The 26,263-nt window shown below is 35.3% G+C and overlaps 1 protein-coding gene across 7 annotated transcripts in view; it reads left to right on the forward strand.

The window, feature by feature from the left end:
• Positions 1 to 26,263, forward strand: part of SPOCK3 (SPARC (osteonectin), cwcv and kazal like domains proteoglycan 3) — a 428,772-nt gene that overhangs the window by 303,396 nt on the left and 99,113 nt on the right. For all 7 annotated transcript variants that reach the window (XM_086890368.1, XM_086890373.1, XM_086890370.1 and 4 more), the window contains one exon: positions 22,396 to 22,441. In XM_086890368.1, the coding sequence (XP_086746494.1) occupies positions 22,396 to 22,441 (46 nt within the window). The remainder of the gene's footprint in view (positions 1 to 22,395; positions 22,442 to 26,263) is intronic.

The following is a 26,263-nucleotide window of genomic DNA, read 5'->3' on the forward strand; positions in this document are numbered from 1 at the left end:
ATGAGCTCCATCCCAGCCAGACTCAGTACAGCCTGCTGCCAGCTCCTATTTGCATAGTGTCTATCTTTGAGTACTTTCATCCTGTCTTGCTGGAGTTCTGCCTCCTCATTGCTTCTCCCATGTTTGCTTTCATTGCTGTCCGTATATGAAGCCTGTCTCTTGTGAGAGACAAGACATTAAGAAAATTTGTCTTTATTCTATCTATAAGAGCACTTTTCAAAGTTAAATTTGCTACTGTAATCATACATTGTTCATAAATTGTGGAAGTCAGAGGTAGTTGCTTCTCTCAGACTCCCATTTTACTTCTAATTTAGAAGCATTATATGATGAATTAGTGCTGAAGTACTCCCCCACATCTATGCCTCTCTTCAGGACAATTACGCACTTCATCAGTGTAGACTGTGTTGAGTACTTAGACTTCTGTCCCACTCAGTTTGCATTCCTTTCTTTTTTCTCTTTTTTTCTTTTAGTCTGTTTTCTGTCTTTTTAACCACAACAGCTGCAGTCAAGGCAGATAACCTAATAGATAATTAATTCTATGTATGTATTTAAATACATGTGTAAAACTTGTTTTTTGATGAACTTAATTATAGTTTAATCTTTTAAAATTATTATTGTCCTTTCCCTCATTCAAAGTCAGTACTTGATTTGGCATACAGACAAAACAAAGGATGACTCAGACATTTTAGAATCCTAATGAGATCAACTATCAAAGAAATGCCGTGAGATATGGTATTTCTTAATGGAAATGTGCTGAATACTTGAAATTGTTGACTTGAGAATGGTTGGCGTAATATATTCATGGGGTTTTAAAATGATGGTGTTGGGTAAGGTATGCATGAAGACTTTAAGTTTGGTTTAATATGTTTGGTTTTTTTTAAAGTAAGATATATATCTGTGCAGCATGGGTACTATCACATGTTCACAATTATTGCACATCATGAGTATTGGAGGGGACTTTTGTTTTTTGGTGCACTTGGCAGATTCTTGCTTTACATAAACTTAGATGTTACAGAAATTGTTCTATGAAACTTTTGCTGTAATTAATAACATGTTGCAGAGTTGTGTGCCTGAACAGCTTCAAGAATTGATACTTTACAGGTATTTATGTATTAAGGGTGCTATGTACCCTGGTTCTTTGCCACAGATCCTGTTAAAATTGCAATATTGAGGGCTTTATCCTTTTTCATTGTTAGCTGTGTTTCTTGTGGCACTATTGATTAATTTGGTTTTTAGTTGCTGTTTGTCAGTGAACTAAAAACACTGGAGACCTAAGACTTTTGACTTTTGTTTATAACGTTCTTTACAGTACAACACTGTTTGAATTGTATTTAAGTATTCTTTTCATTTTCTCTCTCTTTTCACTTGGTTGTAACTTTGTAGGATAATTCCATGGAATAAAGGAGAGAACACAAAATAGTGGAAAATTCTAATTAATTTTGAGTAGTGTTTCTTCTGTAAGTGTGCATTCAGTTGGTATGCATTCAGAATTCAGATGACGAGTTACAGGACATCACTATTACTAATAGGAACCACCTGACCAAAAAGAAAGTCAAATCATATGTTAGCAACTACTAGAAAATGATAGAAAACAAATTAGAAGACGTGGTTAAGTTTCTGTATAATTCTGTCGGGTACATTGTCATTCCCCTTCTTCTTATCCCTCAAGATATAGTATAGGATTAGAATAAATATTAAAAGACCAAAATAAGTGATAAAGTGTATGAAAAAGTAATTTTCATTTAAAAAAATACTATTGGAGGACTCTGATAGGGAGAAGGAATGGTAATGAGAAAGATGTTGCTTTGCTTTCTTTCTCTAAAGACCTCTGTCTGTGTTTATTGATCAGTCTGTGTCACTTCAATAACAGACTGCAGCTGTCTGTTCTTGGTTCCAGTTGGAGATGGAAGTTGGGGTAGATGGTTCCGTGTGGCAGGGCTAGTTGCCTACATACAGTGGCATACATTCTAAAACCAGAACCATTTATGTCAATGGAAATACTTAAATGCACAGGAACTCTAGTGGAATGAATACAAGATGGATTCACTTGAAATGTAAAGCCACAGACTAGCAGAATAGCTAGTAGAATAGTAGAATAGCTTTAATAAAGAAAATGGAAAAGTCTGTGTACCATAATGAGTGGAAATGTAGGTGAGTTCTCAGTCTTGTGGGTAACCATACATTTTGAGAGCAGAAAAGAGGTGCTTCTTGTTGAATTTGTTTCAATTTCACTGAATTTGAGTTTCACAGGAGGAACAGTTAGGGTCACATGGAAACTTAAAAAATTATTTTCCAGAGCTTATTCCAGTCCTAGCAAACATACAAGCTGGGTGAATCTTTTATTTAATCTGCTTCCAAAACCAATACTAGTGACCAAAAAGAACTCTGAAAAACAGGTGGTGATTTCATGGTTTTGAAATATATTGCTTAAACTATTATTTTATAATAACAGTCATGCTGTTTGGACACATTATTTGCTTCCAGTGCATTAAAGACAAAAATATATATAGTTCATGATGTAATTGTCCTTGTTACTGGATGAAAATCAAGATGGCAACTAAAAACCAAAATTCACCTCAGAAAAAAAATAGAAACAAAACTAAGGGAAAAAACCAAACATGTCATGATTTTTTCTTTACTTTTTATTGTCTTCACTTCAGTTCATTCTGGTTTTCTTACTTTTGTCTACATTAAAAAAAAAAAATAAATCAGATCAGTAAGCACAACCAGCACCTCTGTTAATTAACTGGGATTTTTCAGCCCTCTTCTGAAACATAGTCTCCCAGTCTTCAATATTTATCACTGTGCATTGTATGAATAGAACTATTGTATTAGGTTTTATTAATTGAGATAGGCTGGAGCCATAAGTGTGGAATATCACTGCTGCAACACTTTGAGGAGCTGCTGACAAAACTGCCAGCTGATGATTGGTATAGATAAGGAGGACTTGTTCTCTGATTGCAGATTGCTTTGTCCTTATCTTTGAGATCTCAGTATCTTTCAGGAATTTCATAATAGGGCACAAGTAGGGCTTGACATGTGGTTATTCTTTGATTTCACTAAATGAGGTTTTAAACTTTGTTTTTGCAGTACTTATTTTTCCTATTTTCTGTAGATGATTATCTTCTTTTCTGGTATGTATGGCCAGATAGTGGGTATTCCATTTTAGAAAGGCAAGCAGCAGTGCTGTTAAAATTCTGTTGCTGTTATTTATTTTACAAGATATTAAAGAAAGAACAAAACAGAAATAACCTGGGGGAAGGATGCATTGTGCACTGTCAAAAACTCAGCCTGAGCAATGAGCATTGAAGCTCATTGCAGAGGGATGGAAGGACTGGTGCTTGGCATAAATTATATAAGTTGCTTAAAGAATTAATTTCTTCCTGGTGTACTTGTTGGAAATAGATAGAATAAGTAATTGGCTTTGTCAGTCAAAGCATGCACATTTTGTACAAAATATTCAACAGAAATTTCATCCAAACCTTAAGATGCTTGAAACTTTCATATTTACAGTAAGCTGAATTGACAGAAGAGAAGTCGGCTGGCAGCAAGGAGCTGAACACGTGAAGTGTAAAATTGCTTTGTTTTGGAGCAATTTCAGTGATACCATTTTTAAAATTAATTTTCTTCCCCCTTTTGATTTTCTTTGTTCCTTTTAGTTGAATGAGCTTGGGCCATGTGTGGCCATAATTTCTCCTTTCTTTCTAAAATGCTCTTGGACTGTTTTGTGGAAATAATAGACTGCAAATCTTGTATTATTTTGTCATGTTGATTTATATCTGCATGGTGGTATATGTAAGAGAGCTGATGTTTAAATGGAGATGCTTATAATGGAGATGGTGTAGGCGTGGAGTATTTAATATGGGTCAGTGGCTGATTTAGAATCTGGGAGAGGAAAATGTTGGAAAAGATCCTTAAGATCATCAAGTCTAATTGTAAAAATATTGCCATTGAATTATTCTGATCCTTCTTTGGGAAGACAAGAATAAAGCAGATCTGAGTCAGATCAGTGGAGTTTTCAGTATGCATTTTTATGGTATGAGCAAAGATAATGCCCCATAACACCATGTAAATAAACGGCATCATGGTTATAAAGTCCTATTTTCTTTCAAAATGGTGTAATGCCATCCATGTTGTTTATGAAGTGCCCTAAGTTCGGGGAAGAAAAAAAAAAAAAACCCTAAAATTGAGTGCTGAAAATTATGAAGTCGTAAGTAGCAGTAACATGTTGAAGTGCTTAGGGTTCGGAAAAAGCTGATGAATAAAATAAATCTCCTTACTTTTGGCTGTTTTAAGTGGTGAAACTAAACCAGAATATCTTCTTACATGCATTGAATTATATATTGACATAAAGGAAATATGGAAAATCAATCTTTCTTATTGAAACTGAACAAAAAATACATGTATTTAACAAGGATATGACTGGCTAGTGTGGCAGGAACTTTGTATGATATATAAAGGGATTTTACAATAAGCTGTATATTAGTAGCATCCTTAGCAATGTTAGTTTGACTGCTTGGAGTACAAGGATTGATACTGTTGTTTATTTAAATCTTGTTTAGTGTAGCTGAGTATTTTCACCCAGAGATATGCCTAACTCTGCTAGTACTTCTGGATTTAAGTGTTCTTTGCAGTGATTATATGCAGCTGGTGACTTTGGCACATCTGTCCAAATTTTCTTTCATCAGGTGTTTCTAATAATGTCAACTTCTTTTTTTAACTTGGTCAGTTTTCCATATACTGTTCTGTTCATGCCAATTTGAACTTGCCTTTCTCTGATCCTGTAAAATGCAGATGCTGATAGTTCCCTGAATTAACTTCATCATTGTTTTCAAGTTCACATCTTAAAGTAGGCTGTTGGTAAACTCTAGAATGTCTTATGTGTTTTTGTGTTTGGTAGTTTTTGAGTGTGTCTTTTTTTGTTCTTGTTTGTCTGGGCTTTTTGCTTCTGTTATGCTTTTTAAGGCATTTTGATTTGTCCGAGATACCAGCCTAGCACAAATCTTTGGTAGAATTACATTGCAACTCAAGTGACAGCAGTGCAAGTATGTGCTACATGTACAAACACACATGTGAAAAAGTAAATGATCCAAGTCTTAAAGTTGTTTTATATTGTCCTAAATTGTTCTTTGTTTGTAAAGAGTCAGAAAATAGGCTTTTGGATTCTGTTCAGTGCTTCCTTCTTGTAGACTTAAAGATTGAGTTTTTTCTTCATGTGTTTCTTGTGACAATTCTGTTTCTGTGTTTAGTAGTTTAATATGAGCAGTTGCTTAAGTGGGTGCCTTAACTTGTTTATTCTGCTTCATTTTCATATTCCTCAATTTTTAGGAAAAAGAAAAATCTAGATAAATATGTTTACAAACGAAAATGCGGATTATTTAAAAAAATGTAACATGATCTATGTAGAGGTACATATTCCTGTTAGTAATGTTGCTTATAGGTGTATGTGTGTATCTGTGTACCTCCTAACAAAACTGTCTAAATTGCCACATTTTACTGTGGAATTAAACACAAAGTTTGAAAGAGATGCTTATTTGTTTAAGTGTAATGAATATGTGTATGGACTTCGGTATGCAGTTCTGAAACAGGATTTATGTGCTTTCAGTACACTTATGGAAAATAACTGGCTTGGTATCTGATAGCAGGTAGATAAGAGGAATTTCTTGGATTTGTGTGCATGTACATGGTAAGCCATCAGACTCTTTAGTAAATGAGTAGTTTTCACTAGCCACTTGAGACACAGTCTCTACTTTCTAGTGAAAACCAAAACAAAGCATACTATTATAAAATTGATATTTTATTCCAAAAATGTGTTGCTTATTTATAATGTAAGTACTTCAGTGCTTTAGTGAAGGTTTCTATCCTGATGATGGCAATAATATACAGTGGAATTCTTTGAATCTGACTTCTATGTGTGAGAACTGTGAAAAGTGCTTGTCCACGTTCAGATGTCTGTAAAATTCCAGGACTAGTATTAATATTTCTGTGTAAGTAGGAAAGCTGCAGTGAGGCTAATGATACGTGTAGTGGGAGGACAGGTATTGAAAAGCACTTTGCCCCAGTAAGTGCTTTAAAAGCTGAACTCTAGCTCTGAGATAAAAAATTTCTTAATATCAGACAAAGCTATTCAGGCAGTAAATCTGCATGCAGATATGCATCCAGACTGAAAGGTCAGTATTGTTTCTATTTCCTCCTTCACTGTAAAGCAAAGCAAGTATTTTTCATTCCCTGTGTTGAAAACTTAAAGATAACTTAGCATAGAGGGACTTGGGGTAGAAAGCCAAAGGAGTTTTAACAGTGTGGGAGTCTCTTCAACAGGATTTATGATTAAGTTCAAATGTGTTGTTTGCCACTTTTAGAGAATGCACAGAATTGGGATCTGGAAGATGACAAGAGAGCTTAAGTTTGCAAACAAGTGCAGCCTTTGATCCTGATGTAGCTACAAGCAGTACTGTCAAGCCAGAAAGAACATGGAAATACATGCTTTTCTTTACTGAATAGATTCCATCATAAAAGGCAATCAAAACCCTGCCATGTATTGAGTAGAGATTTGAAATAAAGATGTGGCTGGCATTGTAGAACAGTTCTTGTAGTTTTGGTCTTTTGATATTAAGTATTATCATATTTAAGTATAGTATGTTATGTAGTAGTATATAGCTCTTTCAATAAAAAAAAGTCTCTGTGTATTTCATAAACTCATAGAATAGTTTAGGTTTATGTTTAAAGAGACCTTTTAAAGGTCTTCAGGCCAAACCTTCTGCCATAAGAGGGATGTCTTCAACTAGACCAGTTTGCTTAGAGTCCCATCCAACCTGGCTTTGAATGTTTTCAGACAGGGCATCTGCCACCTCTCTGGGCCACCTGTTCAGTTTCTCACTATCCTCATCCAAATAAATTTCTTCCGTATATCTAGCCTGTATTTTTGTGCTCTTATCAGTTTAAATCCATTAACCCTAGTCTTGTTACTACAGATATTGTTGTGCTTCTGTTCTTTCATAGGTCATTTTAATATTATCTAAGCATGTCAGCTATTATACAAAACATCATGCATGAAATACTTTATTAGAAAGAACTGTTGAGCTGTAATCTTGAAAATGTTGTGTGTGAGTGAAAATAAGGTCTGTCGATGCTAATACACTGTAACAACTCAGAAATTGGCAAGATATTCATAGACTCAGTTCCAGTATTCAATCTATGCTGTAGAAGAAGAGCTGACTTGACTATATTCTAGGGCCTCACAGCAGAAAATAGATCTGTGAGTTGTTTGTTTTTAGGTTTTTTGGATTTTTTTTGTGGGGTTGTTTTTTTTTTTTGTTTTTTTTTTTTGTTTTTTAGCTATATGGAGGGGGTAAAAAAGAGATTTTTTTAGGTTGTGATCCTCATTTATGTGCTACAGATATTTTTTAAATCCCAGACTTGGATATCTGTTTTAATACTGAGTATCTAGTGCATTAGAATAAGAAAGCATGGACTTAATTGATTTTGCCTAATGGCTCTCAAGAAATGTTTAGAACATCCTTGAAAAGTGTTTGCATGAGAGGAGGATGAGAAAATAATCTTAAGTAGTGAAGACTAAGGCAGATTTTATTCTATTTTCAACTGCCCTTTGTGGTAGTTTAGAGAAGGTAGAGCCAGGCTGTTCTCCTTACTGATAGGCAGGGATGGGGTTGGAGGTAAAGGACATGTTACAACATGAATGCCTTAATTAAGTGAAATAAAAACAGTTTCTTGTGAGAGTAGACAAACAGTGGAATGGGTTGCCCAGAGCAGGAGTTGGAATCTCTGTTCCTGGAGGTACTTAATGTTTGACTAGGCATGACTGTGCAACCTTTTGTAATTGGACATGCTAAGCAATGGTTATGACTGGATGATTTCTAGATGTGTTTTACAACCTAGACTTATTCTATGATTATATGGAAAATTAATATTAAGAGACTTTGCTATACTTCAGAAATACAAGGAAGTTATTAAAACCTTGTTCACTAAACAGTTTTTGATAGTATTTTGTGTAATTTGTGAATATAAATTGCAAGCTTTAAATATTACATCTGGTACTGTTCTGTTGAGGAAGTTTACAAGATGTTCACTTCTTTTCTAAGTCAGAATGTACAACTATCCATTATTTTCTAGCTTATTTATTTAGCAGGGTACAGGAAGTACTTGAGGGAGAATGATACAATAAATAAGTAATTTTCTTTCTAGATGTAACACAAATTATACATAATTACAGAAGTTAAACTGCAGAATATGTTTGAGAAAAATTATGTGTATTTATGTGTACCTTGCCACAAACACATAGCTCTGTGCACTGGTTTACAAATTTAGAAATTGTTGCTAAGTGCCACTATCAGACTAGGAAACTTGCTTTCTAGTCTAGTTAAAAAGAATATAGAATGGAGGATGGACACATTTTTTTATATCTTAGAAAGGTAGTCTGCTTTTTTGTTGTAGTTGTCTTGCTGTCTTCATTTATCTGGTTTGGGTGCAGTCATTTCCCTATCTCATTAGAGTAAATACATCTGTTTCTGTGTTGATCCTAACAGCAAAGGGTAGACTAATTCTACCTCCTTTCTTTTATCTGTAGGTTTTGTTACAATTGCTCAGCAGGGCAGCTTAAGAGACATATTTCTCCTCTGAGCCTTTTAAATATTGTGACACTGATGTTGCTGAGGCAACACTTTATTTTTTAAATAGTTCTAAATTTCACTCCATATTGACAAGAGGGAGGGGCTGGAAGATAACACAATCCCAGGCCAGTGAGGTTGGTGCAGTGTTACCTACTTGTGGATCTAACAGCGTGGTTGGACCATCTCTCCCAAAATCGTAGAGGATTTAGGACAAAATGTAATGTGTTCAAAGCACCATGATTTTCCTACAGTATTTCAAGATCTGCAGAGGAAAATGAACTCTGGATGCAGAGGCTTGACATAAGGATTCAGTTCCCAACTCACAATCCAAAGCAGACAGGTTCTCTCAAGTATTTAAGAAGGAAGATTGTTGTTTCAATGCAGTAGGTCATAGCTGTTGACCTGGAAAACATTTTGCTTTTTTTGCTTCTATCACCTAATCCTGACAAAATAGGACTAGTTGAGAGGGGAACTCAACCTGTCTTTAAAGTATCACTGAGAAGAAATGAACTGAAATGTTAATGTACTTGAGTGCCCTTTCAGGCCATTTTATTTCTTTTCAGCTATGATTGCAGTTTTTATATAAAGTGTGTTTTTACTAAGCATTTCCATAAACTGAAGAAGGGAGTTGGCATCTATTTTTAAGTATTAGCTGTAGTTCTTATTGTTGAATTCACGGTGAAGATTTGGTATGTCACTTTTTTTTTTGTAACTAGCCCATTGACAGCCATGACATTCTGCTGCTGCTTGTTTGTCACTGTAACTAAGACAATTTGACACACAGTTTGTAGGTAAACACACAATAAGGGCACTAAGGATTTCATCCCTGGTCTTGGTTTGTAACTTTTTTATTGCAAAACTTACATGACAGAGGAAGGCAATGATACGTGCAGTATTTTAGAGATCAGTTTTATGGTGGATCAGACAATTTTCTAAATTGTCATTAGCACTGTATCTGCTGCATTGAGCTGTTGTTCTCTGTAAATATAGCTGCTTTTACAACTAAAGTGTTTCTGGTTTTAGTTGCTGTACCCTTTCAATCTACTTGATAGCTGCAAAACCCGTGCTCTTTACACAACAAGCTGGAATGAAATATTAACATCAACATTTCGAGGAAATGTCAGGCAAAGAGGACATGCAGACTGAAAGTCTGATTCTCCTTCCACTTATATAGTGTACTTTTTTAGAATCAGCATGGAATTAAATTAACAGAATAGTTATCCATGATATTTTCTTTGTTACCTTGTTTCCCTATGTGGAAATGGGAGGTCTCAGCTGTTTTTTACTAGATCAGTCTCCTCTGTGCCAAACTTCACTTGGACAGGAAAGCTACTGGCAGACACATAGAGTACCTTGCTGAATTTGACGTGCCATATTTAATGAACTGTGTTTAGAAAAATACTTAATTTCTATAGCAACATCACTGTAATAAGGAAAGAAGAGAATGTGTTTAAGGAGTGATAGAAGCATAATTTAATAAGGCAGGTTATGCTACTTTGTATTTCCTTACGAAGTAAACTCTGAATACAGATCCTCTGTGTAAACAACAAGTAGTGGCAAGTAATTCCACCCTCTTCCAGCTAGTAAAAGATGAGTAATTATGTTTTGTGTTAGAGTTTAGGATAGTGTGAAAAACTCAACAACAGGCAGGCTGGATATGCTCAACAAATCATTGTGTTTAGTTGTATGTCAGAGTCTCCTTTTCTGCATAATTTAAGTGTGACCTTTTTTTAATTCTTCTAGTGATTAAAATAATGGTGCAGCCTGCTCCTAAGGTGAGAAAAATATTTGGGAAAACCTTAATAGGCATATGTGGATTTTGGGTCAAGTCTGTGGGGAAATGTTCCTGAAATATAGGCTTAGGAACTAGGTACAGTAAAATGGAAAATGAGGTGAGGTGGTTTTCAGTGATTTTTTTTTTTTTTTTTGGCAGCATAAGGCTATGGAATTTCTTACAAGAATGTAGACTGGGGTTTAGAGATATTATAAAAAGAACATTTAATTTGTTCTTCTATCATTTTAGCTCGGTTTAGGCTTTTAACAATAATAAGTCTTATTAAAGTACTGCAGAAAATTTCTGAACGGAAAAGACAATAACTTTTTGTGAGAAAGAGTAGAGAGTTCTGTGTTTTGTCATCCTTAATACAGAGCACTGCATCAGGGCTTAACCAGAAGCTAAGAGTGAAGGAAAGATTTGGAAGAGGCTGAAGTTCACAAATTGCCTTCTATTTGGAAAGATCCCCAAATAAATTGCACTGTATGTTGTACAAATGATGAACATTTGGCAACATTGAAATTAATCTCATTCTGGGGCAGGATGCAGCAGATTTTTAGTGCTCAGCAATATAATTCTATTTTAAGGCAAATTGAAGACTCTCACTGTGCTTGAAGCAGAGGGCAAACTCAAGAATGCAGAATGCAATTTCCTAATTGGATACCAAAAAGGCTAATCTTCCTTTTCAGGGGGGTGCATGTGCGTGCATGTGTGAGGAGTTGTGTCAGTTGTAATTGCAACTGCTAAGAATTTACTCCTAGTAAAGTAGTCAAGTCTTCAGTGTTAAGCTCCTCAGAAGTAAAAATACTTCCAACAGCATAGTCCTTTCTAGTACACTGCTCCTCTGTGGGTTCCGCATAGACTTGGTGTGTCACGTACTGAAGCATCAGCAGGGTTTCCTGCAGCCACTGGGATTATCCTTTGTCACTCATCCTGGCAAGGTCTGAATCTGCTAGGTTTGAGATTAAAGTCCATAATAACCTGACATAAGACCTGAGGGACTGAGATAACAGAATGCTCTTGTAGATGGAAAAGGAGGATGATGCTAGGGGCGCAGTAAGGCTGTGAAAGTAGCATGATACAATTTCTTTGTTAAATAATTGTCTTTGTCATGGTATTTTGTTGTAACAGTTCAAAGATATTTGGTATTGGCAGTTTGCAGTTAAGATCTAGACATTCTGATAAACATAACTTTTTAATTTTGATGTGGGTAAACTAGTCCTTTAATTGAATCAGTGAAAGGGAGTTAGCATTCAAACATTTATTTATCTTGTCTGAAAATATTTCTGCACCAGCAGGGATACCAGCAAATAGACTTTTTTTTCTTTCAAAAGTTTCTAAATTTAGGGTAGTTTTTCCTTCATCTGTTCCAAACGCAGATAATGAGACTTTCTTTACTTGTGCTTGGTCTTTGCTGATATTTCTTACCATAGAACTTTGTCCTGTCCTGTTTCACGTTCAGGATGTCTGCTATCAGAGGATCTATACAAATGTTCTGGAAACCATTTAGGAATGGGCTGCTTCTTGATCTTTGGTTTGCTCTTCTCTACAGGATGTATTGCAGGACATCTTACAGCACATCATGCTGAGGTTGATTGGAGGTTTTCGTATAAAGCAGGAACTTCATATTACAGTGCATATGAAAACATATTTCAGAATAATGCAGCCACTAAGATCTACAAGAAATGAGTCCATTACTCTGAGATAAATTTAGGTTGCATGTAAGAATAATTCCTTCAAGAAATTTAGCGCTTGGTGACATACTTGTTCATTATCCTGTGTGAATTTATTAAAAGAATAATGCCTGTATTTCTAAATTTCCACTTGTACTTAAAACCCTGTAGATCCTTTCCTGATCTTTTTAATGCTTTTATTTATTCTTTAGGCTTCATCAGTAAAAGTTACTGCTTTAGGGTCTGAGAAATAATGTTGTCTTATGGAGCCCTGCAAAAAAAAAAAAAAAGGTTTTTTTTTCTGAATAGCTGCTGTTATTCACAACGAAAATGAAGCCAGTGTTTGCTCTTAAGAAAAACAGCTAATGGCTTTATTTCCTTTGGAACCAATGGAAGATAGCCATTTTGGAGGAGAGTCATTCTTCAGTAATTTCCCTGAAGAAGACTATTCTGATGCAGCAGATTTGACAGATAACATTTAGTGATTAAAAACAGTCATAAAAAACAGACGGTGCCAAAGTGTGGGTTTGCACATATTGTCACCTCTGCTCAATAAAGATGTTAAGGATGACATTAAGGGTAGTATCTCTACTTGTGTTTAGGAGATAGAGGAACCCTCATTTTCTTTTCCTTGCTTGCTGAGGTAAGATATGTGTAAATAAGCAGATGATACCTGGTAAATTTACATGCCTAAGAGAAGAGCACTGTAGGAGCTGACTTTGAGAAGCTTGGTTAGAACTATTCCCAAACTTCTGGACTAAAACTAGGGCTAGATCAGCTTCTGAAAAATGAAGGCTCAGGAGGGCAAAGCAATTGTGTCCCATACACAGATGTCTTGCTGTATCTGGGACTATTAATAGGGAAGCTGAACCACTCTGAACCCTTTCTTGCTGCTGCTGCTCCTGCAGTCAGTAAGCCTACAGCTGCAGTTTGAGAGACAGCGGAAGGCCACAATTCCTCAACTTTTATGGTTTCTGTAGATGGTAAGGAGGGTATTTTAACTCAGTGTTTCTCTGTAACGTATCCTGATTTTCTTGGTATTTTAGGAAAGTTAATATATATTAAAATACTTCTAATGCATGTTAACTACCTAGGATTTACTTCATGTGGGAATTTCTTACATGTTTTTCACCACAAATGGTTAAGAGATCAAAACAACCTTAACTCACTTTAACACAGGCATAGCAGCTCGAAACAAAGCATCAGTTATTTCTTTAAAATTACTTTACTTTTATTTGGGATTCTTGAACTTCACTAACAGTAGGATTCAGCCTAAGCTTCTTGTATTATTTATCCACTTGGTATCACCATCATGCATTTTACTTGAAACTGTTGCAACTTTCTTGCCTTACCTTAGCATAGCTTTTGTCAAGGGAGGGAAATAATTGGACTGTACAGTGTTGTCAACATTTTTGCAATTTATTATTAGCAGATACAGTAATAAAAATGTCACAAGTCAGGTGTCTCTTAAGGAATGAGGAAAAAACAGTTAAATTGTGGACATGCTAGAACTAGTATTTGAAATATTGGAACATTAGACAGCTCCTTGAGACAGCAGCCTCTCTTGATTTATCTGAGAAATACTGTGGTGTTATATTAATCTCCACTAATATAAACAGAGCTTTTCTTGGAAATTAAGTGTCTAATTAGACAAAGTTCAGAATAGGTAAGTAATATAGCAATATTGTAAATTTTAGACTTATATTTCACTTTAAATATAGGTTGAATGAGGACAAATCTTAAAATTTCTTCCTACAAAGACTGGAATGATTTTGAAAAGAAGTTGTAGCTGTGAAGTACATATCTTAAGGAGATAAGCTAAAGCCTAAATTTCTTCTTAAGCACATGGGACATTTGGTTTGCAAATATTTTTCTACAAAATTAACCTGGACTTGGTTCATTTGTTTAAACAAACAAAGATATGCCAGTGAAATTCTTTTCATCTGTATAGTAACTGTTTTTTTTCATTCAGACAGCTGATCTTTTCCAAATGTATCTAATAATTCTGCCCAATTCAGAAATACATTGCTTGCTGAAGTATGTATTTGCCCAAATCACATGATGATGCCACTACTGTACTAAATCATCTATCATCCTGAAATCTGTATGTGCTTCTTCTGTCTTGTTCTTCAGTTTGCTAAATTTGTAATTTTCTAATGTTGGCAAAAAGTGTGGGAATTTCTCTGTATACTTGCATTCAAAAGGGATACTGAGTTAATAGGTTTTTTTTCTTACCAACCTTATTTTCTCTTGTCTATATACTTGTTCTCTTGTTGACATTAAACTGCATGACATCTTATTTAAATTCCTTAATTTTAGATAGCAATTATTTTCTTAATATCTGTGCAGCCCTCTTGAACTGTGACCAGTAATTTTAAGTACTTCCCCTCTGTTAAGTCACAAGCATGTTGTGTACGTGTGTTTTTCCTTCCATCCCATTTTCTCTTGACACATCTGTTCTCATTTGCTTTGTAATGACAATAACACTCTAATTCCTCTCTCATATTTTGTATTCCTAAATTTCTTCCATTTTGGACTGTTTTCACACTCTAGGGTGTTCTTTGTCTCCATGGCAATGAGAGGTAGACTAGAACATTGTTCTGAGCATTAGTATGAGAGGCTTTTTTTCTCTTCTGCTGGGAGAAACATACCAAAATTCTGTCCATGCAACTGGCATGATATGGTAGATCTCATGATTATCTTTGTCATTGATTTTCTCTAGGCTGAAAAATAAACAAACAAAAACAATGTCAACAGTGGTGTAGTGTCTGTTTTGTAAGTGATACCTGGTTTTTATTCCTGACATGCTAAAAAGACAAATTTTCACCTTCCTGAATGAAAATTTATGAGTAGCACTTTTTTCCTTCTGTTGCTGTGGTCAGATATGGTTGAAAAATGTTTCCCAAAAACTGTGTAAGAGCCAAGGCCTTTACAAATCCTTTCTTAGACATTTAATAGACCTTTAAAGCCCAGACTGTTAGTGTCCTTGTGCCCTGTGTGTGTCCTTCACATCTTACAGTACTTTTGTCTGAATATGATGCAAGTTTTTATTGCTGCATTATACAAAAAAGGTGGGGGGAGGGAGAGAGAAGAGTTTGAAAAGCTGAATTATGTGAGCTCCTGTCATTTCCACTATGTGGAATAGTGCAGCATTTGATACAGAAGGTGCAGCACACCCTCCATTGTCTCCTTGTGCACAAAACTGCTACTTCATTGTACAAGGCTCTCTGGTTGGTAAAGCACCTTTGGTGTGTCTCTGCACTGAATATTTCTTTCTTAGCTTCTGTTTTTTAAGATGTTAGCTGTTTATTCTAATTTCCAGAGATCTCCTTTATACAGTTCATCCTTTTTTTTTTTTTTAATAGACACAAACCATAGCCTCACAATCATATTGTCATTCTTTTTCAACATACTTAGGTAAATTCCTTTCAGCCCCAGACAGGTGATCTGAGCTCCCTGCGTGGTCTGGTGCTTGGCTCTCTGTGGAACTGTATGCAGAGGATCAGGGAGTAATTTTTACTCTTGTTGCCTTGGGCTGCTGGTGCATTAGTGAAGTGACACCTGAGGAAATGGAACAGCAACAGGCGTATGAAATGCCTGAGCAGGCATTTGAAAGTCCCACAGATAGTCTTTTACCTCATCTATATAATCTATTCTCATTTTTTCCCCCTCCTCTTGTCTAGCAAAACTTCACAAGTTGAATCTTGAAAGTATAATAGGAGGAAATGACCAGAACTTTCTGAATTTGTAGTGAAAAGATGGTTCATTATTTCTTTTATTCATGATGAGAAATATGAGGTGCACTTTTAAAGAAACAATGTTTTAAATTTTACTATAAGCTTAGAAGGTTACAATGTTTGTGCTTTGATATTAATTCCTTTATTTTCAAAATGTTTTTCATTATTTTCTTCATATTTCTGAATATATGCTTTAGTGAGCATTTTGGTATTTTTGTTGACAAGTGATTTCAAATACTGTGCTATTCAAACTTGCTGTTAGTAACTCTGCTTGTACAAAATAGCATCCACAGAAATCTTACTGAATGGGAGCTGTGCAACAGAGAGGGCTGAAAAGTGGTGGCTCCTAGCCCAGCTTCATCAATGGTACTAGAAACACGAGGCAAAGGAAGGCAGCGGGATGAACATTAAATGCTTGGAGCTGAGTGCCAGAGTCACTGGAAGCAGCTATTGATTCTAATTGTGCTTTGCCAGCCCCATGAATACAGGCCTCAGGGGTGGCACTGAAGCTGGAGCTGTGGAGGAAGCTGACATCAGCCTCCCTGCAGGCTGGCACTGAACAGCAAGCCAGTGTCCTTTCACCTGTCAGGCTGCACCCCGCTCATGGAGGCTGGGTGCCAGACAAGCGGCAGAGCAGTTCTGCAGCAAGGGTCTGTCTTGCCTGCAGGTGATCATGTCTTTATCTGCCAGAGGAACAATGCTTATATCACCTCTGGGGTGGTTCATTATTTTAGTGTTTTTCTCATGTTGGTTCTTTGAGCTACTAAACTGATTGTTATCTTGACTCCTTGATTCTCAGAAGTACTGATGTGAAGGGCCACTGCCTTTATCTGTATCTGAGCTCTTTTAGCACAGAACTCCTGGTGTTTTTGGCTAAACTGATTGTTTTTAATAGGAGACTTAATCTGCAGTCAAAGCTTGCAGAAGTCACCATTTTTCTAGCCTGTAAATATCTTCTGGACTTGTTTTCTTCTAATTTCCTAAGTGTAATAAATGTGATTTTTTTTTTAAACTGATTCAGAAGGGTTCCTGCTCTGTGCAGTTATTAAATGTGGCTTTATGGTATTTCAGCTGGTGAGAAAAAGGAGATCCTGTTGAGAAGAAAGTATTGAGCCAAAAAGATGTGCTAGATACAGCAGTTCCTGCCCTCCTGGAACTAGTTCTGTTCCTACCTCTACTGCGGACCTGTAGCTATATGATATCACATAAGGTCTGACAGATCAAGCACAACCTATTGAATGCACCTGGGACAATTAGCGAAAAATGTTCTAAGGAGCACATGGTTCATCCTGGCTTCTTGCCTTCACAGATGTTCTGAGATATGTGAGATGCTGTGATAGTTAATAGGGTTCTGGGGAGTGTAGTAACTGCCATATTCTCATGTGTGCACTATCCTGCATTTAGCTAAGCTAACACTCCTCATTTGTACAGCAGAGTGCTCACACGGCTCACATAGATCAGATGTCTCTGCACGTCAGCAAAGATGAAAACCAGCATCTGATAGGCAAGTGAGTATCCACATGCTGCTGAACAGCATGTCTGCATCCTGGATGAGAATTCCAGACTGGTTCAGGTTTCAGGTTGAGGAATTTTCCAGTACATAAACATAATGTGTTTTCCTGGTGCAACTTTCGGTTCCTCAGTTATGGTTTATGTTTTGGGATAGTGCTCTCATTAGATGTGTGTGTGTTAGTTACTCTGTGTTCGTTGTCTGAGGCCCTCTCTTATTTAAGGAAACTACAGTTATTTAGGACTAGTGGATTTTTCATATGATGGCAGCGTTTTTGTTGTCTCATCCTTTTATTCCTGTAACAGTTCTCCATGTGACCAGCAATTTAAGGCTTTGTAGGATAATCACAGTCTTACTGACATTAGACTGGAGGTCTTGGAGCAAAATACAAGCAGAATAAACATTTCTGCACACATTTTGTGCTTTCTTTTTCCAGCACTGGAAAGAGGTTGGTGCAGAAGTATCAGTTAACAACCCTACCCCAGCTCTTTCAGTGAGACATGGGATACAAATATATGTTAGACTCTGGGGAGGTTTGGGGCAGAAGAGATACTTGATGAGCTCAAGTTTTCTGCAGAAGTGAGCTTGAGACAAGAGGAGAGCTGCGATGTGGGACAGTTGGCTGAACTGAGTTGGCTTGTTGAAGTGGAGTCTGAAAATAGCATAGCTACCAAATAGCAAAGACCTAGCCTAAAAGAGGTAAAGAGCTTTCGTATCAGATGAGAAGCAGATGTGTGTACTTGAGATGCAGAGAGAAGAATTGCAATGGAAAGCCCATTGAGAACTCCTTGAAATTATAAAGAGTGAAATACTCAATAGGAAAGCAGCTAATGGCAGTGAGGAAAAAATCTGAATCAAATACTGTAGGTTTTAAGTTTTTAGGGAGCATGTGCAGCCAGAAAAACCTTTGCTTCTAAAATTATCAAATGCAATTCCATATCCTTCTACATACTGAAGTATGTAACTCTTCTTTGTTAAAAACAAACCAACCCCTCTATAGCAAGAGTGAGGCCAGCAGTAAAATGTATTTTTTGCATTATGGTAAGTCATATAAAATCTGAGTGGAATTTTGTATAGGCAGAATTAAGTTTGCTGTTGAACACTGTTGAACAGTGTTGAACAGTGTTCAGGAAATCTTGTCTTTCCTGCTTTGCTAACTGTTAGAAAGTATTGTTTCTTGTAAAGTTATTATAAATGAAGTCTGACATTGTGCAGTTGACAATTAGACTTCTTCTAAAGCTGGTAGTTTGAAAGTCACATAAATAACAGTATCCCTGTGCTGCAGCGGTGAAATTGTTTTTCAATAAAATATAAAGATAATTATAAGTTTAGAAAACTGCTTCAGTTTTAATGGATTCTCTGTTACAAATCAGCTTTTATTTTAATATATTAGCTTTTATTTAGGATACAAAACAAGGGATGAGTTTTCTTTATCCAGTTTTTCAGGTCAACCTTGGTCTGAAAATATTTGTGAGGAAACATCCTTCCTTGCCCGTAGACACCTGCTGTTCTCTGAGTCACTTATCAACCATGTATTACTGTGTTCTTTAGAATACAAATTTCTGTTCAAGTGATGGCAGCATCTACAGAAAATGTTGCAGAGGAGGGATTGGTTAAATAATGTAGCAAATGTGCTACACTGGAAAGAAAAGCAGTAAGAACAGTAAGAAGAGCAGTGGCTCTGTGTCTATTTAAAGGTGAAAACTTCTGCTGCATTCTAGCTACATTGCCATGTATGGGTTAGGCTTTTTGTTTGATTATTTTTTTTTTCATGGAGCTTTTTTGTTTCTCACCATATTTAAATGTGTATTTTTTAAAAACTTACATAATAACTCCTTTTTAACAATGTGAGAATACATATGGAAGAATATTGAAGGCCAGAAAGAAGCAATAAAAATGTTCAAGGCAGAATATATTTTTTTCCTATTTTTTAATATCTTTGCTGATCAGGCTGCTGTTCTGGTTCTTTTTGTAGGGTTGTCAGATTTTCAGACAACATAGATTTTTTTTGTAGTAGTAAGACCTTTTCAGGAAAAAAACCCCATGAAAATATTAGTCTCAAAGTGCATATTTAATTGTAGCATGAGCTTAAGTTCTTAGAAACACTTCATCACTATGACCCTGAATGGATGTAATGCTTAAACATGCATAATTTTAAGGCATGGATATTAAACTCATTGAAATCCATGGCTATTAGAAGTGCTTTGTGTCTTTCAAAGAGACACTTGAAAGAAATCCTGACATTTCACATAGTTTCAAGTAGAGCAGTAGGGATGAATTTTCTGTTTAAAATGTATGAATATCTTTAGCTGGAAAACATTGGAAAACTGGTATGGTTACTGTTACAAATCTGGGACTTTATTCTGTGTACTTTTTCAACTCGTCCTTTAACATGCTCAGGACAAAGGCAAGGAAATTCAGGAGACAGGCTCTGTCCTGAGATCCTGAGACATTGACTTTTGCATTTATAGATTGTTAAAGGATACTTTACCTAGGGATGCTGTGATGCTATCCAGCCTTCACTGTAAAATGTGTATTCCTTCATTCTGTTTTTATGTTAAAATTACAAAATGAGGCTTTGTACGTTGTATAATGATCTTGATTACATTCTGTAGAGGATATTGAACATTATTATAATCAAACTTACTGACTGAAGATCAGGAAAGGTCTGAATGTAAGAGGAAGCCAGGTTCTTATGCAGAAGGTTAAACAGCTTCAGGAATATTTGTAAAATTGTGAAGCTATAATTTATTGAAACAATTTCTTTACTTAATCTGACAACTGATTAACAATTTTAATTGTTTGTAGAGGCACATAGGGGTTTTATTGAACATACCCAACAGTGGATTTTATTTAAGTAGCAGCTGATGGGAAAGATGAATTCTTTAGGGAAAATCAGTATAGCTATATATGGTTTATGGGTATTTATATTTTGTATCTAAGATAGAAAATTTTATGCAAACTATTCAAGTCATATACAATTAAAAAGAGCAAAACCAGACACAACCTACAAAGACAATAGAGGGGTAGGCATATTGGGGAGAATACAGAGCAAAAAAACGCTGTGTTGTGTATAGATCCATAATGCTGCTCGTCTTGAATGCTCTGCACAATTCTATTTGCCAAGAAAACAGACTTGGAAAAGATTCACAGAAGGGTAACAAGAAAGGTATGGAGTTGCTTTGTAGACAGAAGTAAGTCAGCAAGAATTCTAGCAATGCCTGAGGGATATTATATTCAGGATCTGTGAAGTTGTCTGCATTATAGAGATGAACAAGAATTGATTTATCTTCTGGATGGTTTGAGGCCAACTTGAGAACATGTAATTTATACAAGCCCCACTTGTACATTGTTCCTTAAGCAAAATGCAGGATGCTTTGCCTTGGAGTGGATATTTGTCTCGCTCAGGATGACTTCTCTTTTGTTCTAATAGCTTTATGTTCTAGATATTCTAATTTTTCACCATTTTAATAACAACCCAATTTTCTGCATGGGCTCACTGTGGATGAACATTGCTGATTTAGTAGACATGGAAAGAAAATCTATCACTTTGATGTTTTTTCAAGAATTTTAAGTTTTGCCTCTGTGGTGTGACTCCTGGAACAGCATTGCCTTACAGCTGGTTTAAACCTGTTCAGAACACCCCTGAAGGAATAACATCATAGTGACTATTAGGAGGAATATATGAAAAATACTATCATAGTTGTAATTCTTGCTTACTTCGTGTGTGATTAAAAAAGATACACCTGTGTGTATTTTATTACTTTAAAAATATAGTAATTAAAAAGGCAAATCAGGTAAAGTGATTTGTAGATTGTTAATCTGTTCAGCACCAGAGTAAAGGAATGGTTAAGAATTTGTACAGAAATACAGTTCTATTTTGTACTTTTACAGTCTGCTAATTTCTGTCTTTCTCTTTGGAAGCACAAATTTTTGTAACAACATTTTTGCTAATAAAACATAATCAGTCAAATACAGTTTAGGCTGCAACTACTTTTTTTTATCCTTTTCTTTTGGGGTAAAAACCCAACAAGTGTTCTGTACTTGCAAAGCCATGTTTGATGCTTGATCATTTTTAACTTCTTACTGTCTGGCTTTGACAACTGTATGAGATTTACATTTTCTCAGTAGTTAAAATTGGTATAGATTACTGCAGTGATCTTTTATCAAGTGGGATGGAACTGCTGGATTTGACAGTATACCCACTGTGTTTTGTTAAGTTTAATTTATACAGAGTTTAAAATGTTTGGTACAGTCTTTTAAATATTTTTTTCTAGAGAATAGTTAGCTGGATTAAGACATAATAAATAATTCTGGCCATTTTTCTATGACACCTGTAATCTGAGATATGCAGATTGATCTATTGTCTCAGCCAATAATTTGTAATTTATTATCAAATTTCTCATAATCTTGAAAGCCATTTATTTAATTCAAGCTTTTCCGTCTTGAAATTGAAGCCTAATATAGCTGATGACATAATTAGGAAGATATTTTATGTTTATAATGATGATTTGTAGAAAATAGATCTAATTAGACTGATTAAATGAAAGATCTTACTGATGCAGTTAAAGCTACATAGCAAATTATTTTATTAAAATTCACATATTGTTTAAAATAGCTGTATTTTATTGATTATGATTTTGAAGCTTTAATTTTGAAAAATCATTCATTGAAAATATAATCAAGTTTTTCAATACCTTTGAAGTTAAAGTACAGGAAAACTGTCATAACATTTAAAAACAATGTTAGAAACATTACCTATGTGAGTACTGTAAGACATTTTCTATTTTACATTTTTACATTACACATTAAAATGTGTAAGTAACATTTTTGAGTGGCATTTTTACTTGATGAGTGATGCAAATGGCCTCTGAATTACACTGTTTTATTCTGTATAAGTAATTTGTCCCATCATGATAACTGTAATCTTTTTCTCTCCTTTTTTTATTTTATTTTGCTGCCTGCGTTTTCTAGGAAGTAGAGGTTGGTATGCTTCTTCTGTCTTTTATGATACTGTGAGCTTTTCATGGATTCCTTATGTTTTACTAAATTTTGGCTGTTTCTCCCCCTCCAGGATGATTATTTTCGTACGTGGAGTCCGGGTAAACCATTTGATCAAGGTAAGATTCCCCTCTCAGGTGCCTGTGTGGGATAAAATTTAAGTATTTGTATTTGTGCTTCTGTCCTAGAATACTAACAGAATTCTGCTAATTTGTGTAATTTTCTCTGTCTTGAAATAATTGATTTAAAGAGGACCAGTAATTCAGTCTAATCATTGTTGTATGTCTGTGATTTTTTCAAACATTTCTTGATTAGAGAAAGAGATGGGAGCATTAGAAACCTCCAGAGTAGCTTAAAAGTTTCCCTTGGAAAAACATGAGGTTTGGAAGGTTTTGTTTTATTTGTATATTTAAGTTAAGAACTTGTGTTTTTCCAGTAGGACATCTGATGAAAAACAGGCATGCAGTCTAATACTTGTCTTTTGCAGCCAAGAAAACAAATTATTAAGATTTTGAATGTCTCTTTATATCCATCGGCTAAAAGATGATATAGAAAACCAATTTTGGGAGTCTGTCATGTTCAAGTGATCCATCTTGAGGCAAAATGCAGCTGGAGCTTTGGGAATGCTGCAGTACAACAATTTTAGGCTGAGAATACTGTGATCAAATGCAGCAAATATTCCCATTACTCATTCCCTCCCCAGGCTTTGGAACTTAATATTTACTGTCAATATAATCCCCCTCATATATGTTGTTTCAAAGTGTATTGCTGCCATTTTAAAATTGCTGAGAATCTTGATACTTCTTTTAATTGCTCTGAGAAATTCTCTGAGAAAAGACTTTGTCTTTTCTGATAGAACCAGCGGCATTAATGCAATGAAGAAATGGTGCAGGGGCTTGTAAACAAGAGTCTAAGATAAAAATGTGTTGCTAAGATAGAGTTTATTACATTTCAAGAACTTTCTCCACAATGTGAACTGTCTTGTGAGGGATATTATTTATTATTTATAATAATTTTATTATTATTAAATTTAAAAATTTGTGGTTCAAGGAATTGGTTATTGTAAATACAAATTGTAAAAATATATACATATTTTAAAAACAGTGAGTGTCTTTAACTTAAGCCTTGTTTTCCCTAGAGGGGCCTGCATGAAAGCTGGTGAGAAGGGACTTTCTACGAGGACATGTGATAGGAAAAGAGGCAAACAGCCTTAAGTAGGAGGAAGCTGGGTTTAAATTAGATACTAGGAAGAAATTCCTTACCTGTAGGATTGGGTGAGGCACTGGAACAAGTTGCCTGGAGAGACTGTGAAATTTCCATCCCTGGAGGTGTTCAAGACTACGCTGGATGGGGCTCTGAGTAACGTGGTGTAGTGGAAGGTTTACTGCAGCAGTGAACAGGGACATTGGAACTAGATGATACTTAAGATCCCTTCCAACCATAACTATTTCATGATTCTGTGAATAGTGTTTTTATTCATTCTTCTATACTTCAGTACATTTTGAAAGGCCTTCTTATGTTAAAGTGTTAGAGTATGTCAGAATTGCTCATGCAGAGAGTTCTGTGTAATTCTGTTTTTGTTAATTAGAGTTTCTATATGGAAATACATGTCCAAATATAGAGAAGGGTAGCCCTTACAATGAAAATATAATGGTATTTGTTCCTGGGCTGCAAAATCTCTTTTAAAAGATGGAAAAATACTATGATTTGCATTGCAATCCACCAACACCATTTCTTAAGGCAACATATGACATTTGTTTGAAAAGGAGAACTTGTTCTCATTGAGCCCTTGTTTGCTTATATCCTTATAAGATAGCAAAAACATATTTGAATGCTTTGACTGTACATTTTATATATGTGTATATGTGTATACACCCCTAAATTTTTTTGTATTTCTATAAATACCAGAGTGTAACTTGTTAATAAACAAATATGTGGTGCATGTATTACTGTTGAAATAAACCTGTGTGTTCCATTAACATACTTAGTTACTGCTAAAAGACAGGTTTTGCTCTTTCAGTAGTTTTAGAAAAAAGCAAGTAGAATGTTGTATGTTTAGGATTATTCAAAGTTGACTACTTCAGTAGCTTTATCAACATTTTATCAATGCTTACTCAAATTGATCTCCCCATACACACACACACACACACACACACAATATTTTGACACATTTTATTCATACACCACTTTTATATCAGATGAAAATATACCAAATACTTCTGGTACATTTTATTTTTAGACTGCAGATGATAGCAGAGCTTGGAGGGTGTAGCTATTGAATGAAATCACATGCACAAAGATACTAGTGTAATTTTGTGAAGTGGAAAGGATGTTTTCCTTTGCTCAACAGAAGTACTGTGGAGGAAAAGTGGAGTATATTCATGTAATTGAAAAAGTGCAGCATGACATTTCTGCAGAGGTTGAACACCCTGAAGGTATAGTTGGTTTGTAGATGTATTTATAGCATTTCTTGTAGACCATTCCATTGAATTATTTTTGGCTTTTGTAGTATCAGGTTATTTTAGATGTCTGTTTACAGCAGAAATTTTGTAGATAGTGTTGTACAACAAAACCAGATTTTGAAACTGTTTCATTTATATTAGTTCAATGTCTGCATTTTTGCTCTACTTATTTCTTCTACCTGGTTCTGTAATAATTTGGGTAACTAAGGATATCCAAATACATGCAAACATATCTGTATAATTTGCAAATACATTTCTGTACTGTGAAGTGAATAATTTAACGTCATATTCAGTAAAATAATTTTGGTTCACTCATTTGCAAGCCTTGGGAAGTCATAAGGGAGTTTAATGAAGATCCATTAGTTGAAGATGGAAAACAGTCTTGTAGAATTAACTCTGCTACATTTGATATGTGCTCTCGTGATCTAGTTTTTATAGAACTATTGATGTTTTTTAAACTAGAAATATATGTCCATCACTTTCAAGATAAGTTGCAGTACTTTGTAATGAAAATTTATCACGTAGCACTTTAAAATGTTGTCTCAGATAAAGAAATAATGGTGTCTATGTAGGAGGACACTATGAATTTCAAAAAGACCAGGACTGGAAAGCTTTTAAAAATACTTCATGCTTATTTACTGTTAAGACTAAACCATATTTAATCTGTTAAACAGTTTCCAGTTTCAGGTATTTAGGTTTGTTTAGGAATCCTGCTCACTAATGAAGTACACTAAATTCTATGTTAAACAGATTCCCACTGCTTTATGATGCTTTCAGCTAGTACTTGCCTGTAAAGATCTCTTGTAGATGCCTGAGGAACACTTCCATGGTGCTTTTTCTTAATTATCTGATACTGTGTTTAAATGATTCTTTTATTATTTCTCTTTTGTAAATTTATCTATTGAGGTAACATCACAGATGTGCCTTGTCCTATACAATTCACAGACTTGACTCCTAACTCAGATTCACTGGATAAAACACTTCTGCTTCTCTAGTTATGGCTTGAAAATTGTTTCAGTATTTATTTTATCATAGAATGGAATCTAAATTTTATAGCTATTTTTAAGAGGCTGTAGAAAGGATTTTTACTGAGGCTACACTGAGCCCATTATAAGAGATTTTGCTTGCTTTCAGTAGCAGCCTAAGCCCTTATTCCTGCTGTCCTGACATCTTTGCTTTATACCGAGATGCAAGGTCCAGAGTCACCATATTGAGGATTATTATAAGATAAAGTAAGAAGTATTTTTTTCTGTTTGTTTTTTAACGTGGCCAAATCCTGGATTCAGGTGGCTGTTCAGACCCACAAATAGTTATGTCAGAAAAGTGGAAATGTGTTGCAGGGTGACAGTGACTGTCCAGAGTACAGCACCAGCTTCTCAAGCTGGCAGCGTGCTGAGAAAAGGGTGTGTGGAACTGTTTCTTTGCAGTTACAAAACTGCTAAAATTGAATCCTGCAAATTTCTCACTTTAGAAGTCCAG

The sequence above is a fragment of the Cyanistes caeruleus genome, chromosome 5 (assembly GCF_971803275.1).
Source record: "Cyanistes caeruleus chromosome 5, bCyaCae1.hap1.1, whole genome shotgun sequence".
NCBI classification, from domain to species: domain Eukaryota; kingdom Metazoa; phylum Chordata; class Aves; order Passeriformes; family Paridae; genus Cyanistes; species Cyanistes caeruleus.